The sequence below is a fragment of the Sprattus sprattus genome (genome assembly GCF_963457725.1).
Source record: "Sprattus sprattus genome assembly, chromosome: 10".
In the NCBI taxonomy this organism is placed as follows: domain Eukaryota; kingdom Metazoa; phylum Chordata; class Actinopteri; order Clupeiformes; family Clupeidae; genus Sprattus; species Sprattus sprattus.
In genome coordinates, this window is record NC_137908.1 from 22,798,101 (window position 1) to 22,818,277 (window position 20,177).

The following is a 20,177-nucleotide window of genomic DNA, read 5'->3' on the forward strand; positions in this document are numbered from 1 at the left end:
GACCATAGAGTTTTCCCTGATCTGTTTGTAGAATGTTTCTGCTGAGGCAGGGCTGCCAAAGTGGTGATTGTTACTCTCAGTGGTGATGTGAAGATGAGCTGGGTGGGGTAGAGCGAAAGTGATCGCAGCTTTGAGGAGTTTAACGATAGCCTTGATCTCTTTGAACACTGCTCACCATGTCAGCCATGCAAGAACAGGATGTTGCTGATGAACTGCATGGCCTCTTTGTGTATCCTCGCCCAACAAAGCACACGCCCTTTTCCTTGAAGCTGGTGTTCTGTGTGCTCTGTTTAATTCCAGTGGTTTTGGGGAATACTTTGTGAGCTGTCAGACCAATTCGGACAGTGAAAGTTCTTTAGTGCCTTTGAATAAGCCAACGATTCTCAGATTCTGTTGTCTGGATCAATTTTCACTTTTCAAGCTAATCTAGTCTCGATGTGAGCTTAGCTAGCTCATACTGTGGTTGGTGATGTGCTTTTGATGTTTATCTTTTTGTTGTGTGAGTTAAATGCAGTGATGTCTAGAGATGTCTGTATAGGCGAAGGGAGTTCTCCAAAGATGTAGATGAAAGGGACGTTTTGAGTTCTCATGGTTTCTCTTCTTAATCTTGGTTTCTCTCCGTACTCCTGTACTAGGCTAGCGATGGTTAGGGGATCTACCATGTTAGCCACAGAAGCTGCTTGAACAGAGATAAAGCAGAGGCAGAGACGGTGAAATGCTGAATCCATACCTTCCAAAGGTTAGTTCTGCCAGGCTTGAAGTGGTCTGATGTCAGTGGTCAGATCTGTGTAGGTATGCAGCTTCATTGGTAACATAACAAATACAATTATCATTAGATTTTTTGATCAATGCCAGCAAATTAGTTTGGATAAGAACAGACATAAGAAGCCAGCAGAACCTCACACAGCTAGTTTGACCAGACACAGGTACCTTGACAACAAATAGCATTGCTCCTTTGCTATCACAGGAATGCTTTCCAAATTATTCTGGAGCTAGTTTTTATTATTGGAAGTATACAACCAAATTCGGAATGTTGGCATAGCTCGATAAGTGCTTCCCTTCTCCTGTACCACACATGTTGCCGTGGGGCCACACATCCACCCCACCATTGCCTGGAATCAAAGCTGTGCTTAAATAGTCTGACCTATTTAGGAACTCCTCTGTGATTTGCAGGCTCCAATGATTCATTTTTCATTTTCAATGGCCAGGCAGCCCTTTGTAGAGTGTTCCTTCATGTTGTCCCCCTACCCTTTATTCTAGTTGATACGTGTGTGTGCGTGTGTGTGTGTTCTTATCTTTTATGTCTGTCATATTCTTCCCAAATCCTTGCCGAACTTTCTTCAGTGTCCTCTATTTGCCTATGTCACATAAGGTCTTTAAGTTACATCCCTAAAACACAAATGACAAATTAATTTAAGAAATACATCAACACAGGTTTTGACAATTAATGTTTTAATATCAAAACTGAGAAGTGAAAGGTAAATTATGTGTGTGATTTTTGTCATGATTCCAAGAGGGCATTGACACCGCCTCATTACACATATGAGATCTCTGCTTTCTATCTCTACTCTTTAATTCCCCTCCCTGGCATTGATTAAATCCTTAACAAATCATCTATGTTTCTCAAAATTACTCACATATTTATCATATTTTATGAAAGAAAAATCCCTCCTGGCCTTAAAACGGCTTGGGTGTAGCTCTACACCTTTGCCTCATTTAGTATTTGCAGATCTATGAATATGTATATGAGTCCAGCCTCTATTGGCCTTCAGCTTGACTACATTATCAAACAGCTAATAATGTGTTGTGAATGTAGGATACATTTAGGTCCCAATTGCCAGCTCCGACTTAGCTAGATTGAAATGATAAATATCCAGTGCCGTTGGGGAGAAACATTTTGAACACCATAGAAAGTCTCTGAAGAAAGCCATCTAGTTCATCATATGTAATATTTTACTGTATGATTATGTATAATGACGTATCCTCTCCCCCCTGAGTGGCAAGCTGACGAGATTGGTTCCTTAGGTTTGTGTTTTTGAGACTGCTGTTGGTACACTGCAGCTCCAGTGGAGGTGGAAATACTCAGCCATGGCATTGACTTGATTTGCTCATGAAACGTTGTGTATCATCTAAAAAACACCACGTGGACATGACAACAAGGTTATAAACTATAACTTTAAATCCTTTGCCATGGCACTGATATTGGTTCATTTGTCTTGTCTCTGTTGTTGTTTTTCTTTTCAGCATTTAGTATTAGAGGTAGAATTGGGACCCTTAAAGCAGTCACTTTTTGAGATATTTTTTTTTTACAGGCAACTAGTTTTTGTATCATCTTCAAATGATAGTGATGGCTTATGGGCATGTAAAGTTAACACACTAGCAGGGACGTGCACAGGAGTGTGCTAAGGTTGCTTGGGCAACTGCCACTGCACGAAAAGCAAGATTATCGGGCCCGTAAACGCTGTGATACAGCCGCGAATGATCACCATTCCTGGCTGATCGCGGACCTTCCCCCGAAATATCCATCTGCCGCATATGAACGGAAATTCCCGGGAAGGAACCTGCGAGGGGAGGGGGGCCGATGTGTTTAGCATTCTCACCTCCCGCTGACAGAGGTGCGAAATGCTCTTATTAGCATATTGACTGTCAGCAGTCTAGCCACACACACCCTGCTGCAGCCATTGGTTGAAAACGAGAAGGAATTGAATTAAAACGTCTTGTGATGAGACGGAATGAGATTCTGTCTTTAGGTCAGCTTTCAACTGACAAAACGTATCCCCTCCCATTTATAGCTATTGCCCCATAAAAACGAAATTAAAATGTACACGATAATAATTTAATTAATATTCTGTCTTTAGGGTTTTGCTCCGGGGTTATCACATTTCTTGATTTGCTCACCGTTTTCAGAGTTCTGTCTTTAGGGTTTTGATTTCGGGTATTTCACGATTCTTGCTTTGCCTTTCATTTTCAGAGTCTGGGAGTTGCAATCAGGGACGTGCAGTCATAGGAGGCAGGGGAGGCAGAGCCTCACCTGTCATTTTGAAAAGTAAAAAAAATATATATTAAAAAAATATATATTTTTTTGTGTGTAATAATCATATATATTTATGTATTATAAAATGAATATTCATATTTCTCTAGTTATCTGTGTTATGAGTGTCATTTCTGCATGATTCCGATCATTTCGAGCATTTTTATTATCAAAATCGCTGAATTTGAGCATTTCCGGTTCCCAGTGATCAGCCAATGAACATTGGACGTGCGGTCAAGGGAGGCAGATGCATTGCAGTCTATGGGCAGGGTAGGCAGTGCCTCCCCTAGGATTGCGAAATCACTCCAAACTGTGTTTTACGCATGCGTGCGCAAGCGTAGAACCTTTTGAGTTGAGCTGAAAACGCATTGAAAAATATTGCAAGGGAGGCACGCACTACCACGGATTCAAGAAGGGTGGCGAGCGAGAGGGTTAAAACAACGTCACCAATGTGGGCTTCTACGGCAATACACAGGGTCGGAGACTGTCGTAAATCCCACATTTCATGCAGTGTGCCCGTTTGCCCTCTTCGACTGAAGTTGCCCCTCCGAAGGAAATAAGTTGCCCCTCCTAAGGAAATATTTTATAATAATAATATTCGCGATTACATGGCGGGGGCGTGGCAGTCGCGGTAAGTGACAGTTCAAAATGATATTCTGAAAATTTGCGATTACATGGAGGGGGCGTGGCAGCGGTGGTGAAAAAATATTGTGATGCCCCTTTTCTCCAGGGCAACTGCCCTTCAAAATTCCTGTGCACGTCCCTGCACACCAGTCATTCCCACCAGTTGCCCAGGCTATGCACTGTATAGTTCTGTGGGCCGGAACTGCCACCCCGCAAAATGGAAGAAAAGCTTTCACAGCACATCACCAGCGATATCGCCCCCCAAAAAACTAAGCATATTAGCGGCCACCACCTGCGCTGTTGCTGTTTGTAAGGTTTTTTAATGCCTTTTAGTTTGTGGTTAATCCATGAATTACTTGAAATAAATAAATGTTCTTTTCTGTCATGTAGCCTAGTTTTCTTACAAGGGCCGTTCTCTTTAAATACTGCCTTCTCACACGATCTAGCCAAACACAATTGTGACACCCCCTATATGCATTCCTATTGGTCAAACTGCAAATGAGTAATTATGATGAGCCTCAATGAGTTGAAACCTCATTGTTGAGGGGAGGTGGCCTAACAAGATAGGAAAGGGCCAGAGAGAAGCCACAAATTATTAGCAATTATTTGCAGATGCTAGGAGATAACAATTGCAAAGTTTTGACATGGTGAGTGTTTGGCATCCAAAGCTGGTGCTTACATATCTATGTCAGGTAAAGGTGTTTGTAGTCAGACACAAAACTGCACTTGGTATGAGTAAAAATGTAAATAGTCTGTAAATTGAATACGTTTTAGGCCTACAGATGTTCAATTTTATATAGTATCTAGAAACAGAAAGTACAGATAGGCTACATATTCTATCTGTTTGTGTGGTTTCCTGGAAATCAAACCCATAATTTAGCTCTAACAGTTGAGCCATAGGAACATATTAAAATCATCATTAAAGATTTCTAAGCATATTGCATATATTGAAATTTACAGTTAGACCTTGTCAAACAATGTATTTATTTCTGATTGAACAAGAGGCATTGGAGGATATCCTGGCACAACCCCACTTAGACTATTCACCGCTAGTAATCACTCTGCGTTTGATAGACTTCATCTGTTGAATTGTGCGACATCAACATCCCATCCACTCAAAGCAAGAGAGCAGAACTGCAGGCAGCGATTTCATAATGTTCCATTTGACTGTAATCAAGTGATGAAAGGGAGCAAATGGACTAAGGGGAATGAACAAATGAACGTATAACTTGAGGACAGATGAGTGTAAAAAAGTGTGCATTCAGTATTAATATTTATCTGTCCTCACGTTACACGTTCATTTGTACATTCCCCTTAGTCAAGTCCATTTGCTCCTTTTCATCACTTGAATCTAGTGTGATTCCAATATGCGCTTATAGACAATTTATATATGTGATTTGTGAACAGAGTACAATGTATCTTTTGAATCCCCCACACCTGAAGGGTGTGTTTTTAACATTTATATTTAAATCTGTCAGATGCTTCTCAGATATTACAAAAGTGTATTTGTAGATTCATGAATAATGGTATGTAAGGCTATGGGGATTAAGTGTAATAATCGATTCAATTTGTGTCTGCCCTTTTTTGATATTTAAACTTTGCAAGCCCCTGGCTGAAGAAGCATATGCCTAAAACTATAATTAAAACTTAAACTTGGCACTTCTGTAATTATGACCTGTAGGAAAAACAGAAGGCCTGGGTGACTCCATATGAATGCAAGTCTTCATGATATGGGAACAAGGTCATGGTTCATGGAGAGCCTTGGCACTGGGCAGAAGCTGGCACGTCACACAGCTCAGCTTTTCTCCCTTTGGCCCTCTTTATTGCACTCAGATGGTTCGCAGCAAGAAGCAAACCAATTTAGGCCCCAGACTAACCTTCTTAGTTTCTTTACCTCATTTTAATCTGTGAATCAACATCCCAAGGTCACCTTCATAAATAGACTTTACAAACTGCATAAAATGTCAAAATGTCATACATTGCATCATTGCATTCATTGATCAGCTCTAGGATATGAATAGTAATAGGACAGAAAAGCTGCTTACACAGAATAGTAAACACTCTCAAACACTATGACAGATTACTTTCACAAAATGCTTTGAAGAGACTAATAAATCAATATTATGTCTTAAACTGGTAATCTAAGGCCATATTTGAACAGGACACATGTCCCAATACTTGATGTATTACACTTCCATCCAGCACAGAATTATTTCTTTTCATAACCTGTCTTCTCAAAAGACTTAGGGCCCTATCTTGCACCCAGCGCAAGTGACATTGTCACCGACGCAAGTATCATTCCTATCTTGCACCCGGCGCACAGCGCGATTTTCCCTCCAGAGATCCGCTTCGAAATGAACTTGCGTCGACATGGGCGGGGGCGGAACAGAGAAGGCGTTTCTCTGGCGCAAGTGGTATTTTGCAGTTTTCAAAACAACGCCGTGCGCCGTGCGCCATTGACCAAAAAAAAGCTGGTCTAATGTGAGGCGCAATGTCTAAAGTCTGTAACGCGTATTCAGAACGCTATTTTAAGGGCGCATGTGCTTGCCGGCACAGTATAGGACCTGTAGGCTACACTTTACTTCTGTCGTCTTCACGAGAGATTTACACCAATTGTTTGGCAAGCCATATATAATTACAAGGAAAATAAAGTATTTACCACATGAGGAAATCATTGTGATATCCGTATCCAAGACATTTAAAAACTAGGCATACATCTAGCGTACACAATTGACCCAAATGATTCAGGTTAATTGAAGCTGCGTGACATTTGATTTATTGTATGGCTTTGTTGCATTTATTTAATGCCAGTATTATTATAAATCTTGTAAACTCATCTCTGTGTATGTGGACTTTATTTATGTACCTTGGGTTTGGTCAGCTGGTGCACTGGCTTGGGTGCCGATTTCCATGCCCCCAAATCCCTGCACGCTCTCAGGCGTGAGGGTAGACGTGGCGATGTCCTCTGCTGCCGTCAGATCCTGGGTCGAGGCAGATCCACCTCCCGTGAAGGCACGAGAACGTGTGTTACCTTCCAGCTTGGATGTCCCACGTCTCCGGACGTCATTATAGCGTTTTCGGCAACGTTTTCGGGTGCCCCGTTGCAGAAACAATCACGGCAATATCTTGACATGCTTGCTTGACTTTGCTTACTTTTGGAGGGTTTCTCGCATCCCCATATATATCTATCTCCCGGCTTTTTACAAAGCCATACAATAAATCAAATGTCACGCAGCTTCAATTAACCTGAATCATTTGGGTCAATGTGTAGGCTACATGTATGCTTATTTTTAAAATATCTTGGATATGGATTTCACACTGATTTCCTCAAGTGGTAAATACTTTATTTTCCTTGTAATTATATATGGCTTGCCAAAAAATTGGTGTAAATCTCACGTCGGTCTCCTCGGCTGTGAACTTCTCCGGTCTTCCACCAGGTAATTCCGCCATCAAAATAACAAGCCGCTATGGACTATGCGCTTCTCGCTCTTAAAGGGAATGTGAAATGACGCTCCGATTGGTTTATTGCATATTACGCCCAAACCACACCTATGGCTGAGTAACCTCCTTTGGACCAACCCTTTTGACACTTGCGCTGGACGCAAGTGTGTTTTTTCCGCCGTTAAAATAGCAACTGCGCCATAGAGCCGCCCACACAGCTACTTGCGCTTGGCGCCGTCCTACTTGCGTTTCTGATCGGCAAGATAGGGCCCTTAACGTGTTAAACATTTGATGGGAAACTGATCTACAAAAAGCCTGTAAGTGGGTTGTGTAATGTTTTAGATTGACAAAGGCCTCTATTGAAGCTGTTGTGCTTTGTGTGAAAGACTCTAGCCTGCTCCCTGTGGCCATTGGACACTCCTTTTTATTTAGGGAGGGCTGTGTGATGGGTCCTCTTTTCTGGTCTTATTTGCTTGCTGCAGCTATTTTCTTTGTTTCTTTTCTGCATTCTCAAAATTGCAGGGCAAGAATAGAAAGGCACGAAACAAGAAAATGTGGACAAATAAGTACTGGCACTTAAAATTCTCCAATGTGCATTCTCCCTAAGGCTCATGTTCGTTTGCTATTTGTGGCATATTCTTGTTCTCTACTTTCAGTTGTGGCATAAAAGCTCTGTAATGTATTTTGAACTCCATTTACCCATCTAAAGAGGCTCATCACAGATATAACTTTTGTTTTGGTAGGTGATGTACTGATGTATTCTACATGTGTTTCAATGAAAGACAATACTTTCATCAGATTCTTCTTGAAAGTGCCTTTTAAAAAAGATGGGTAGGCCTATTCCCTGGTCAGTCCATGTACTACTTGGAAGGAAAACAGCCCTTAATGCATAAGCCCCTAATTTACAAGTGAAAGGAGCCTTCTCTTTACAGACAGATAGGAGACTAAGAACACATAACTACACCCTATGACAGATATTGATGCATAGTATTATTATTTAATTATTTTTAAATAATGAAATATTTTGTGTTGGATTGACAGCCCAGCACAGTCACAACAGCAACATGCAAGAACCATACCTGATATCAGGCTCGGCTCAGTATAATCCCAGTTACCATTGGCTTACTGATATCAATTGTAAAATTAGAGCTGTTGAGAGAAAATTGTGTAAATCCAGAGAAACTAGCGATCTTGGTAACCACCAGTCTCTGGTACCTGCCTGCCAAAAAGAAGAACCTTTTTCCAGAAGAAAAGATTGCAGTACCTCAGGCCGTAGGAAACTCTTATATACTTTGACCTGCTGAGTCTGATTGTAACGTGTGGTACTTTATATAATTATGTAGATGTAAAGAGCTGTTGGGACAATCAACAAGCATTAATCCAATTTTCCATGTAGAATAGTATAGTATAAAGCACGGCATCAAAACTAGCAAAAAAGATAATTTATAAAATCTGGTAAGTAATCCATAAATACTTAACCTAACCAGTATTTCACTCCCCTGGGAAAAGGGCTTAAATTGTTATCTATGTATTTAGCTTCATAGCAAGATTCCACATGCTGTGCCCCCAGGATGCAGGCCCCTATCAATACAAATCCACCTGCCCTAGAAAATCTAGGGATGGCGCTGGTCATTAGTTACCTCCCACTGAGGACTTTGCAACATTTACAACTTTTTTTCTTCTTTTTTTTTCACATTAAAAAAAAAAAGTTGCCGCAAATAGTGCTCAATTTTCCAGTCCCCCTGCATGGGTTTGGCCTCCTTTGGACATTGGAGAATCATTTAGCTTATTTTGCCCTCTCAGTGAGGAAGAAGTTTCAGTGCTTCTTCAATGTAGTCGTTTTACAACATGTCCTCCGGACCGTATTCCCACCGCCATCTTTCACTGTCTCATCTACCAGTCTACCTGCCATCACACATGTATTAAATCCTTCACTCTGTTTGGGGAAGTTTCCAACAGCATCCATTCGAGCTTTAGCTACTCCGTTATTAAGCCCATCTGATGTGAAGAATTGTAGGCCTGTCTACCCTTCTCTTTTTTATCAAAGATTCCTAAAGGCTGTTTTTAAGGTCACCATTATAGAGAATCATAGTGCTAAAAGCTTAACAGCTAAAAGTGGAATTGAAATGCATACATTTTCAATAGATAATAACAATATACATATATACAGTACAAACATATTATATGCTTATATTGCTACAAGAGTATAACCTCTAAAAACAATGTTAGAACAGCCAATCCAAAAAAATACACCTTAATATACACCTTATACACCATACCTTTTGTAAATCCAAAATAATACCAACGTCAGTAAGTAACAAAAGTAAAAATCTGTCTGAATCTCACAAATGTTGAATTATCATCCAGAAGTAGTTACCAGAAGTACACTATATTTTAAGTCTTCATAAGTGAGACTACAAAGAATAACAACTTGGTTATAGTCCTCTTTGCTGTATTTCATAAAAAGAAAAAAATAGTAAATCTGGTCAGGGTTTATGTAAGTGACATAGCCTGTGTTTAAAGCACACCACTGCTTAAATAGCATGCTAATCGATCGTTGCAACAAATTCTTTACAACAATCATGCAGTCATTTGACATTAATTAAACATCTGTACATATTGTGCTAATTTGAGCCAGCTAAGTTTTTACTGAAATATGTTGGCATTAGATCCATAAATCAGTCAATGTCTCAGTACACCACTCCTGTTGACACTCAATTGGGCAATTCCTTTTACTAGCGCTAGGCCTAGTTTCAAAAGCCTGCTGGGCAGCTAAGCCTACCTCCATGTGGAGAATGCTTACTCAGTTTGGTCATCACTGTGGTTATCACTGTATTCCTAACTAAGCCTTCCATAGCTACCTGTGCTGTGTGCGCTGTCCCGTTGTAATAAGTAAGAGAATAGGTGATGTAGGTAATTGGCATAATTACATAACTGCATTCATTATGTTTAATAAGAGACAATATTCAATTATTGTCATATAATCGTCACTGTCCCCCTCAAATGTTATTATGCAATTCTCATACCTTGGTTGTATCAGAGACATCATGGGTTGGTATTTTTGCACAGCCATGGAATATGTATATGGGAAGATTTCAGAATTATGAATGCCTTTGAATTAAACACCTTTGCATATCTTGTTCTTTACTTCAACACGCTATTTAAGTTAATAATCTTTGCCCAATGGACAAGTCTTGTATTTATCGCCATGTTAGTATGATTGTACTGCTAATTGAAAGGTACATTTTGGCTATTATTATTAGTTATTGTAAGAAGTTCTGGAGATATGCAAATCTGAAATGCTTTTCTGCTGTGCTCCGTCATGTCATACATTTTGAAACTGTGTAGCACAAATTCCATCCCATCAAGGTTTTTCCCCTCTTTGTAAATCCATTGAGAGGCACATTGATAGCATCTACCCTCGACTGCTGCTTTGGACTTAATGCGAATCTATCTCTCACCCCTCTTCTCCCTCTCCCTCTCCCTTCCCCGCTTCTCTCTTCCCATCACTGGGCATAATTTATGGCATTAATGACAGGAAGTGCCTTGAATCTTAATCATTTATTTCATAGAGCACTCTCATCACCCTTCAAGTACCATGATGGAAAAATAATACATCAACAACCTCTGAGGAATACATTATAAGAGGCTTTTGATCCAACTAATATTTTCAGCACCCATTGGCTGTGTGGTAATCTTTTCATTTCTTCCAGAAAATAATATACTGTATGTTTGTACAACGAGGATATAACCCATTATAATTATAGATATATAGATAGAGTATAGAATAGTATAGCTTGTTATATTCAGATACCCACCCAGTCCACTACAATAATGAATTACTATATTTTCTGTGTACATTCATAGAATCTAGGCCACTATATGCTTTAGAGTTAACATGTAATCATTGATACTAAAACAAAGAGCACATTGGCCTTTATAGTACAGCCTACCTAATTATTACAGATTTGACCCTCTCTGACCTATTATGGTACTTCAAGATGTCCACTCCAGAATGCAGGATACTGTACTTTCACTGTATGCACATAATGTATCCAAAAGATTACAGGGCGGAAGGTCATAAGCACAAAGGAAAGTTGGGGTTTGCTGTTATGAAACTGTAATGGAATCTGGCGTTGATAAAACTCAGTTCTATTTTATCACCTGTTGATAATACTTACTCCCAGATGTCTAGATAACGTTCACAAAGTTCAACATATTTTGACCTTCATTGACTGTCATTAGGAAAACAAAGAAATGTTACTGGTCGCAGTGACTTGTCATACTGCAGACTGAACATTATAACATTAGATGGTTTCTAAGATTATAAGATGCTATTAGATACAATTAACTGCATGTTCTGCTCTATTCACAATAAAAGGGGTTGTGTTAGTTCACTGTCAATGTGGCAAACTGCATATTAAGTTTAATGCCACTGAACATGTCTCACCAAGTTGTTTCATGAACCATATCCTGTTGTCTCTGACAGTATCTTTGATAAGTCTGTGTTATAACAAGAGTAAGAATGTAGCTCATAAGACAGGTTTGATTTAGTTCTTGGGTTCAAGTTGGTATTTTTTGCAAATTTGTTAAGGTGTGATGGATATGAACTATTGACAAAAAGAACTACATCATGGAACCAATGCCAAGAGGTTAAACTAAGCACCTAATACAAACTTTCGCATCAACATTTTCCTAAAAATAAATTTGAAAGTGAGACTAAAGTTAAAGGTGCAGTTCTTGAAGAAAGTGGTTCAGCAACACAGCATTCCAGCCAATCAACACATTGCTTGAGGACCATGAAGGAGGGGGGTAATTTGATTGGCTATTGACCGCCAATATCAACAACCTTTAGCAAGAACTGAGGTCTGTGCCTTTAAGGCCTTAGCCCATGTTTAATCTTTATCACATCACCAATTCCTCAACCTTGTGCACATAAAATCAATGTTCTACTGTGTGAGGCTATTTTTGAGTGGAGAAAATGGATGCATGCTGTCTGAATGATTTAAAGCATGCAGCAGTGAAGAAGCCCATGTCAATACAAGTCACATATAACTTTTACAACCGCTTTGGCAACAATAGACTGGATTTCTTTGGATTGTGGCCATATGCAATGGCCAGCGCTTTGTGTGGGGAAACTCCTGTTTCCCCCCCCCATATGTTTGGTTTTGAATAAGAACAGATCGTATGTCGTCTAATATTATAGGGTTTGTGTCGAAATACATCTAAAAATAGAGACTGATGATAGGACAGTATTGAAGAAGCTTAATGCATTCTCGATTATGTTTCCAGAGAAAGGCTTTGCTAAAAACTGATGTACGGCTTTATCTTTGGTTTTCCCCAGGTGGAATCTGCATTGCCCAGTCCTTAAAAATTCCTCACGATCGTAAGCAGGCTGATTTCGACAAGATTATTGACCAACTTTACAGCACCAATAATGCCCGGGCAGTTATTATCTTTGCCTCAGATGAGGATATCCGGTAAGTACTATATACTGCTCAGTGTACAAAATGATATACACAACTGAAGTAATACATATATATATATATAAATATATATCTATATACACCGTAAATCCTCAAATAAAGACCGGGATTCAATTAGACGCCAGGCTTCAGATAGTAGCCGGGTGTGTGGTCGATACCGACAAATAAAGACCGGGCCCCGAATACAGGCCGGGGGTAAAATAAAGTAGCCTATTTTACTGTAGCCTACCGGCATCAGTCCATCGGCACAAAGTAGAAATCCCAATTTAATTGAATGCATTTCATGATTACATGTTCTCCTAATGTTTAATGGTGTTGGCTAATTTCATGCATGTTTGCATTAAAAAAAGAAATTTTCCCACGTAAGACTACTAGGCGAATTTGTTATTGTTATCGTTCGCCCTATAATAGAAGAAATCCAAAGGATGTTTCTGTGTATAGCACATCATGAGAATGTCATTGTTTCACCTGCCTATTCCCATCAAAATAGAAATAAAGAATATTGAGTATTTGAAAATAAAGATTAGGCTATACAAAACTAGTGCAGTGCCCGTAGGAATTATGCATTCTGTAGTGTTAGCAGACGTAGAGCTGTTGGGTAGTGTAATGGCAAGACATATTTGCACTCCACATAGGTACAGGTTACACTGAAGTATTATTGTGATGCATGTTTCCTTTTCATTAAGAAATGTGTTAATGGTAGCCTTTTTGGAGAGTTACCAACAAATAAAGTTTGAAATTAGTGGATGCAGTTGAATATAGATGTCAACGTTGCTGTCTAAACTATAAACTAAATGTCATAAAGAAAGAAATTATTTAAAATGAAGTTATGGTTGAAATAGGATCACTTCTTTATTGTAAGGGTAAGTGTAGGGTAAGAATGGTCATGCAGTTGGACTCAAATGTAGGTTAATTTTATTGAATGTATGTAGCCTACTGTACTGTATGACTTTGATGATGCTAGCTTTGACAGCCCACTCTCAGACAGATCGTAATAAATGTCCTTACAATGGGAACACAGTTTAAATACTCTGCTGGAGATGGCGTGACTATCCCCGCCCCGAATTCAGTGCACAGTGCACGTTCGATGCACGCATAGGCTAGCTAATTTCACAGCAATTAACGTAAACAGGTTAACGTGACGTAAACAGCTCCTAAGAGATACTTAAGAACTCGTGCACGTTGCGCTCGTGCACCTGACTTTAAGTTGATGGTTGGGAAACGCACATAAATAGAAAGTGTTACTTAGTCTACGATGTCGCGAAAATCCACGTAGGCCGTTAAGATACGTCGTTATCGGGAAACGAGGCCCAGATCCCGACTAGCAGGTGGAGGTAGGAAGAAAGTTAGTTAGGAAACCAGCCTCGACATATGGATTTTTTCAGTCCGCAGTAAGCATAATAGAGTGTCTAGAAAAATTATTAACAAACAAAGCTTTGGAAATCTTTTCCTCCGTGACTGACAGTGGAGACCATAACTTCTATGTTTATTGTTACGTTAACACTGCACATAAAGCGCTACGCAATGTGCAGGAAATGTTGAACGCATGCAATGAATGATATTAGGCTACTTGAATTATGCCCATTATTTGATTTAAATACCGGTAATACAATTATATAACAGAAGATATGTAAGAAATTCAGGCCTGCCCCTAATACAAGCCTGCCCCAAATAAAGGCCGGTGCGCTGTGCCTTAGTAAATGAAAGCCCTGGCCACTATTTGAGGATTTACGGTATATATAATTCAAACGATTACTCGTCTGAGTGTTCACAACAAAAGAACATTTAGTTTTCATTGATTCTTTTAAGAAATTGTTCTTTTATTTCACAATTGTTTTAAATTATGCTAGTCTGCAGTAGTAAATGTCATAAAAATGTATACACGTAATGTACTAAAAGATGTTTGTTGTTTGTGGAGATGCTTTGGAAAACGTATTACAACCCATAGCAAAATCATTGTGGTAATAACAAGTCACTTCTGGCTGTATGGATATCAATTCCCTATGAGAGGGCCGGACTGACTTGTGGATGGGTGACTTTCCAGGGGAATGCTCAATGCCAGTAAGAAAGCAGAGAAAGTTGGGCATTTTCTGTGGATTGGCTCAGACAGCTGGGGAGCCAAGAACAGCCCTATTCACTTGCTGGAGGAGGCTGCAGTGGGAGCCATCACCATCCTCCCAAAGAGAGCCACTATCGCTGGTAAGACAATATGTTGCATCAAACAAATCAATATATGAGCCATTGCACTGACAAATGTTTTTTTTTATAATACAATGAAAATAAATGTTTTGTAAGGCAATGATTTGTGGTATACAAGGTGTGGTTATTAAATAACGAGACTGTTTTAACGAGTATATACGAATTATATGAGTATATGAAAATTCATTACAATTTAATTTAGAGCATTAGTCTCATTACCTAAGAGCCACATCTCGTATTTGTCACTTGATAAAGATATAACAACATGTGTCCCATCCTCTACATCTGCCTTAGTAACCATCGGATGTAAGAAATTGTCCTTTTTCTCAGAGTTCTAAATGTAGGTAAAGTCAGACAAAGTGGGACTGGCTAACATAAGAAACACTATCAAAAGCACCATTTATCACTTATTTTGGTCCTTGGCTGTAAAATATGTATATGACAGACAAAGTGACAGGCTGTATGTATCAATTGGCTTTGTATGTTTCATCTTGAGTGTGCCAAGACTTTAAAGTGGAGTTCTAAAGGGGATATACAAACATACTTTTTTACTTGTCCCAGAATCAATGTCAACATACTCTCAGAAAAAATATTGTGCCTGGAATCTGCTTGGTACAGACCTCTTTGTACTACTTTCAAGTATTGTCAGACAGTGTCTGTAGTGGCAACTCCCCTCAACAGGAGTCTCAAACTCCTGTGACTGCTATTCCTGCACCATTAATTAAGTGAGGTGAGCTTGATACCACGGTGCTTATCTATTTCTAAACTCCGTGTCCAACTCAAAGTAATAGAGAAAATAGTGTCCATTCAACTTACTGATCATCCAAATCACCAGAAATGTATTGATACATTTAAGTATGCTGTACAGCTAGTACTGACATAACTCTTGTCAAGGTCTTAAACAACATAATGGATATAGTGACTGATTTTTGTAACTGATGCATCAGCAAGGCAGAAAAGAAGGACTACTAGTTCTTATCAGCCGTTGCTTACAAACACACACACATTGGTGTAGTGGTCTTTGGAGAAGTGGGTATACTCTTAATTTTTTAAGCAGCCCATACAGCACAGGATAAACGCCCTGTTTTGAGAAGTGGGTATACGCAATGCAATGCCTGTACTACACCACTGCACACACACACACACACACGCACACACCGTGTTCAGGGAGTGGCCTAGGGTGGCACGGGCCAGCCTTGAAATCTGATTGGCCACCCCAAGTGCCACCCCAATATTAGTATGTAAATAATGCCGTATGCGCGTAGGAGTACAATAGCAGGCGGAGTAGCAAAAGACAAATGATATCATTGCGGTTTTCTGCGATTACCCATTGCTACAGGTGTTAGTAATCTGATCTTGTCCAATGGTATATATACGCCTGAAAGGGCAAACTTGTCTTTATCATGGTGGGTATTTTTTGTGGGAGAAACAATAGCAATCTACAACAAAATGATATGCTTATCTTACACTATAGACACTATTAAAAAATGATTCAATTACATGAAAACGTTGTTATTTTCTTCGGTAATTTCGTCATATTCAGATTTTCAATGATGATTTCTGGGTGATTGTTGTGTTGTTGTCCAATGTCAAATCTCTATTTGATCATGTGACGAGACGATACGATGTGTATCCTAATGTTTAGAAGGGGCAACTGCTATCGTGAATTATACAATAAATAAGTTGTGAAATAAAAGGAAAACACATCACAGTTAAAGTTGTATGAGACCTAACAAGTGCCTGACAAGTGGTTTTTAGTGGAGGTTTCGAAAAATGATTGCAACATATTGAAAAATCCCGTGCTTGCGTTGTATGTGGACTTCAAGTTTACAAGAAAAAAAATCTCTTCAATGGTAAGACCCTTTTGTTGTGCCTCTTCTGGTGTAGCATACAATGTGAGTTTTATTTGGGCATAGCAGATGCCTATCATGTGTAATGTGTAGGCTATTTCATTCCGTTCTTGCAATGTGAATAGTTTAATTTCAATATGCTTATCTCCCTCTCGTGCGCGGTTGTACTTTTAATGGGACTTGTGTGAGCGAGTGCATGTAGTAGGCTGTCTGTTGATGCCAGAGTTTAAAAGAGCCCAAAATCGTGCTGTACGGAGAAGTAAAATCCGACCTTAACACGAATGAACTCGTGGCTGCCTCTGTCAATCTCTTCCGTCAGTCTAATTTTGTTTTAGGTGTTATTAAATATAAATAAATAAATTACTCTAGCCTGCATTTAATTTGGAAAACCACCGACTGGTGACAGTGATAAGGTAAGATGTGGCGTTGACTTGCCAGATGTGAGCTTGCTAGTCACAGATGAGGTAACGATCCCTACAGCTAGCCTAGCTAACGGTATGTCTTAAATTGAGACCGTTATGATCTGGTAAAATAAGCAAGCTGGTGCTGTTGTCAACCACGAGATTATCAATTTTTTTATTGTTCGAATGGGATTTTCAACACCTGACAATACACTGTAGAGCATATTGTAATGCAACGTTGAATGGATGAATAGCTTACATAAGGGTACCCAGCACTTTTCAAACCACATTCAAGCTTGGTTATTGTCCCCACCACTTCTAAAAACAAACTGACGCCCTTGCATATCGCACATTGCAACGTGTTAGTATTGCTGTGTTAACCATGGTAACGTCTCGGTTACTTACGTTACCTCGGTTCCTTAAGCACGGAACAAGATATAACAACGGGACTTGACCTAGTGTCATGGACTGGTTCGAAGAACTTATTCATTCACGCCGCTTAGGCAGGGAGAAGCGCGCTGTGCTCTGGCCCCGCCCCCGCCGGAGCCTATATAAACCACAGCCCGCTACTCCATCATTCTTGGATCAAAATCTGAGCGTTGAAACACCCACCCAAAGAAGAAGAAGAAAAAAAAAACACTGTATCACGCAACTACTGTTATATCTTGTTCCGTGCTTAAGGAACCGAGGTTACGTAAGTAACCAAGACGTTCCTTATCGCAGGAATCTGCGATATAACAACGGGACAGTTTCCATTAGCACGTGTAAATACAGTGATTGCCATATCACCCCAACTTTATTATGCTTTGCCCTCACGGAGGTTCATACAGCAGCTGGTGGTGAACGTTCATAGGGCCTTATTTGTGCTTGTGAACACTTACTAGCACTTCACCGTGCACATATGTTGAGGGAATCACTATCCCCTTGTCCATATATTCGACCCTTGGTCGGTTCGTTGCGTCGTGACCAGCAGAGGCAGATGAACCTATGTTTAATTAAACATTCTTACGTTTAGTATCTCGTTCATGCATTCTACCACGTAGAACCGATGAACGATTATCTCATTCTAATCCTCCTCAGGCTCTGCCGGTACCACATTGCTGGCCTGCAGAACGCCTTGCAAGAAACTAGGCTGCGTCACATCTAACATATAGAACCTAATGAAAGTGTGGCGAGAGCTCCAGCTTGCTGCCTTGCATATATCTTCCACTGACACGCCTTTCAACAAGGCCCAGGAAGAGGAGACCCCCCGCGTCGAATGCGCACGAAGCTTAGCGGGGGGGTCAAGAGACAAACTTGTATAAGACAACACTATAGCCTCCACTATCCACCGGGATAAGCTGGGTTTAGATAGAGGTCTGCCTTTTGCCTGCGCCCCGAAGCATACAAACAGTTGATCTGACCGTCGGAACGTTTTGGTGCGCTCTACGTAGCCACGAAGGGCGCGCACCGGGCACAATGTATTCAAGCGCTCCTCCTCTGCTGACGCAAACGGGGGAGGCGAGAACACTGCCAGCTCAACCACCTGATTGCGGAACGGGGTTGTTACCACCTTGGGTGTGTACGCAGCATTCGGTCTCATCACTACCTTGTCCCCAGCTATCGAGAACTGAAGGCACGATGGACTGACAGACAGGGCTTGCATGTCACTAACGCGGTTTGCTGACACTAATGCCAACAACAGCGCCGTTTTCAATGAAACATATTTTATGTCCGCTGTCTCCAGGGGCTCGAATGGAGGCCCTGTCAGCGCACGTAATACAATCAGCAAATCCCATGACGGTATCAGGTGTCTGTTCGGCACTCTGAGACGTCTCACGCCTGCCATGAAGCGTGACGCTAATGGGTGACAGCCCGGGGATTTATTATTAATTCCTGCGTGGCAGGCGGAGATGGCTGCCAGGTAGACCTTGAGAGTGGAAGCCGCCTTCCCCTCATCAAATAACTGCTGGAGAAATGGGGGGCCACTAATAATAATTCCTTGCCCTCGACCGATATTCTGCTTAACAGCGGTGGGAGAAGCGGGATCGGGGGAAAAGCATACAGACGCAAGCTCGGCCACTGGTGGCTCAGCGCGTCCACGCCCAACGGGGGACTGTCGCCCCCCAGTGAGAACCATAGGGGGCAACAGGTGTTCTCTCTGTTGGCAAACAGATCCACCTCCGCTTTGTAAAAGCGTTGCCATATCTGTTCTACTACCTGAGGGTGCAGAGTCCAGTCCGTCGCCCGAGGGTTGCCTCTCGATAGTAGGTCTGCTCCGTAGTTGAGCTTGCCTGGTATGTGTACCGCTCTGACTGAGGGAAAGTGCGCTGCTGCCCATAAGAGCAGGCGATTCGCCCATTGATACAGTGACTGAGAACGCACCCCTCCCTGGCCATTGATATATGCCATAGCAGAGGTGTTGTCTGTTCTCAACAGTATGTGATGACCATCTAATCTGGGTAGAAAATGCTGCAGGGCTAAAAACACTGTTTGTAGCTCTAACACATTGATGTGTGACTTGGCCTGCTCTGCAGTCCAGAGGCCGTTCACTGATCTCCCTTCGCAGACCGCCCCCCACCCTGTTGTGGAGGCGTCTGTGGTCACTACAACGCGGTGCGTCACCACGCCCATCGAGCCCGCTGTGGCGAAGAACCGGGGTGATTTCCAGATCGCCAGCGCCTTCATGCATCTGGCGTTCACTGTCAGCTTGCGGTACCTATCTCTGGTGGAGCTGAGCTTCATGGAGAGGTACCATATTTGAAACGGCCGCTTGCGTAATAGCCTTTGGGGTAACGCAACCGCGGCTGACGCCATCATCCCTAGCAGCCTTTGGCAGCAAAGAGACGTCACCGTCCGCCCCTGCCTGAACTGGCGAGCGCATGATTGAATGGCCCTTATCCTTGCTGGGGACAGAGACACCTTCATTGAGGTGGAATCCAGTACCATGCCTAGAAACGGGGCGCGCTGTTGGGGGACCAACGCACTTTTTTCCCTGTTTATAACAAAGCCTAGTCGATGCAGGTGTGCCACCACTAGATGGCAGTCCTGCTCCACCGCTGACTTTGATCGTGCACATATTAGCCAATCGTCCAGGTAAGTGAGGATTCGTATTCCTCGCTGCCTTAACGGGGCGACTGCTGCGTCCACGCATTTCGTGAACACC

The 20,177-nt window shown here is 41.3% G+C and overlaps 1 protein-coding gene across 1 annotated transcript in view; it reads left to right on the forward strand.

Moving 5' to 3' along the window:
• Positions 1-20,177, forward strand: part of grm7 (glutamate metabotropic receptor 7) — a gene marked incomplete at both ends in the record, with an annotated part of 154,737 nt that overhangs the window by 61,019 nt on the left and 73,541 nt on the right. Inside the window, 2 exons of the mRNA XM_080846603.1 lie at positions 12,441-12,576; positions 14,627-14,781. Of these exons, the coding sequence (XP_080702729.1) occupies positions 12,441-12,576; positions 14,627-14,781 (291 nt within the window). The remainder of the gene's footprint in view (positions 1-12,440; positions 12,577-14,626; positions 14,782-20,177) is intronic.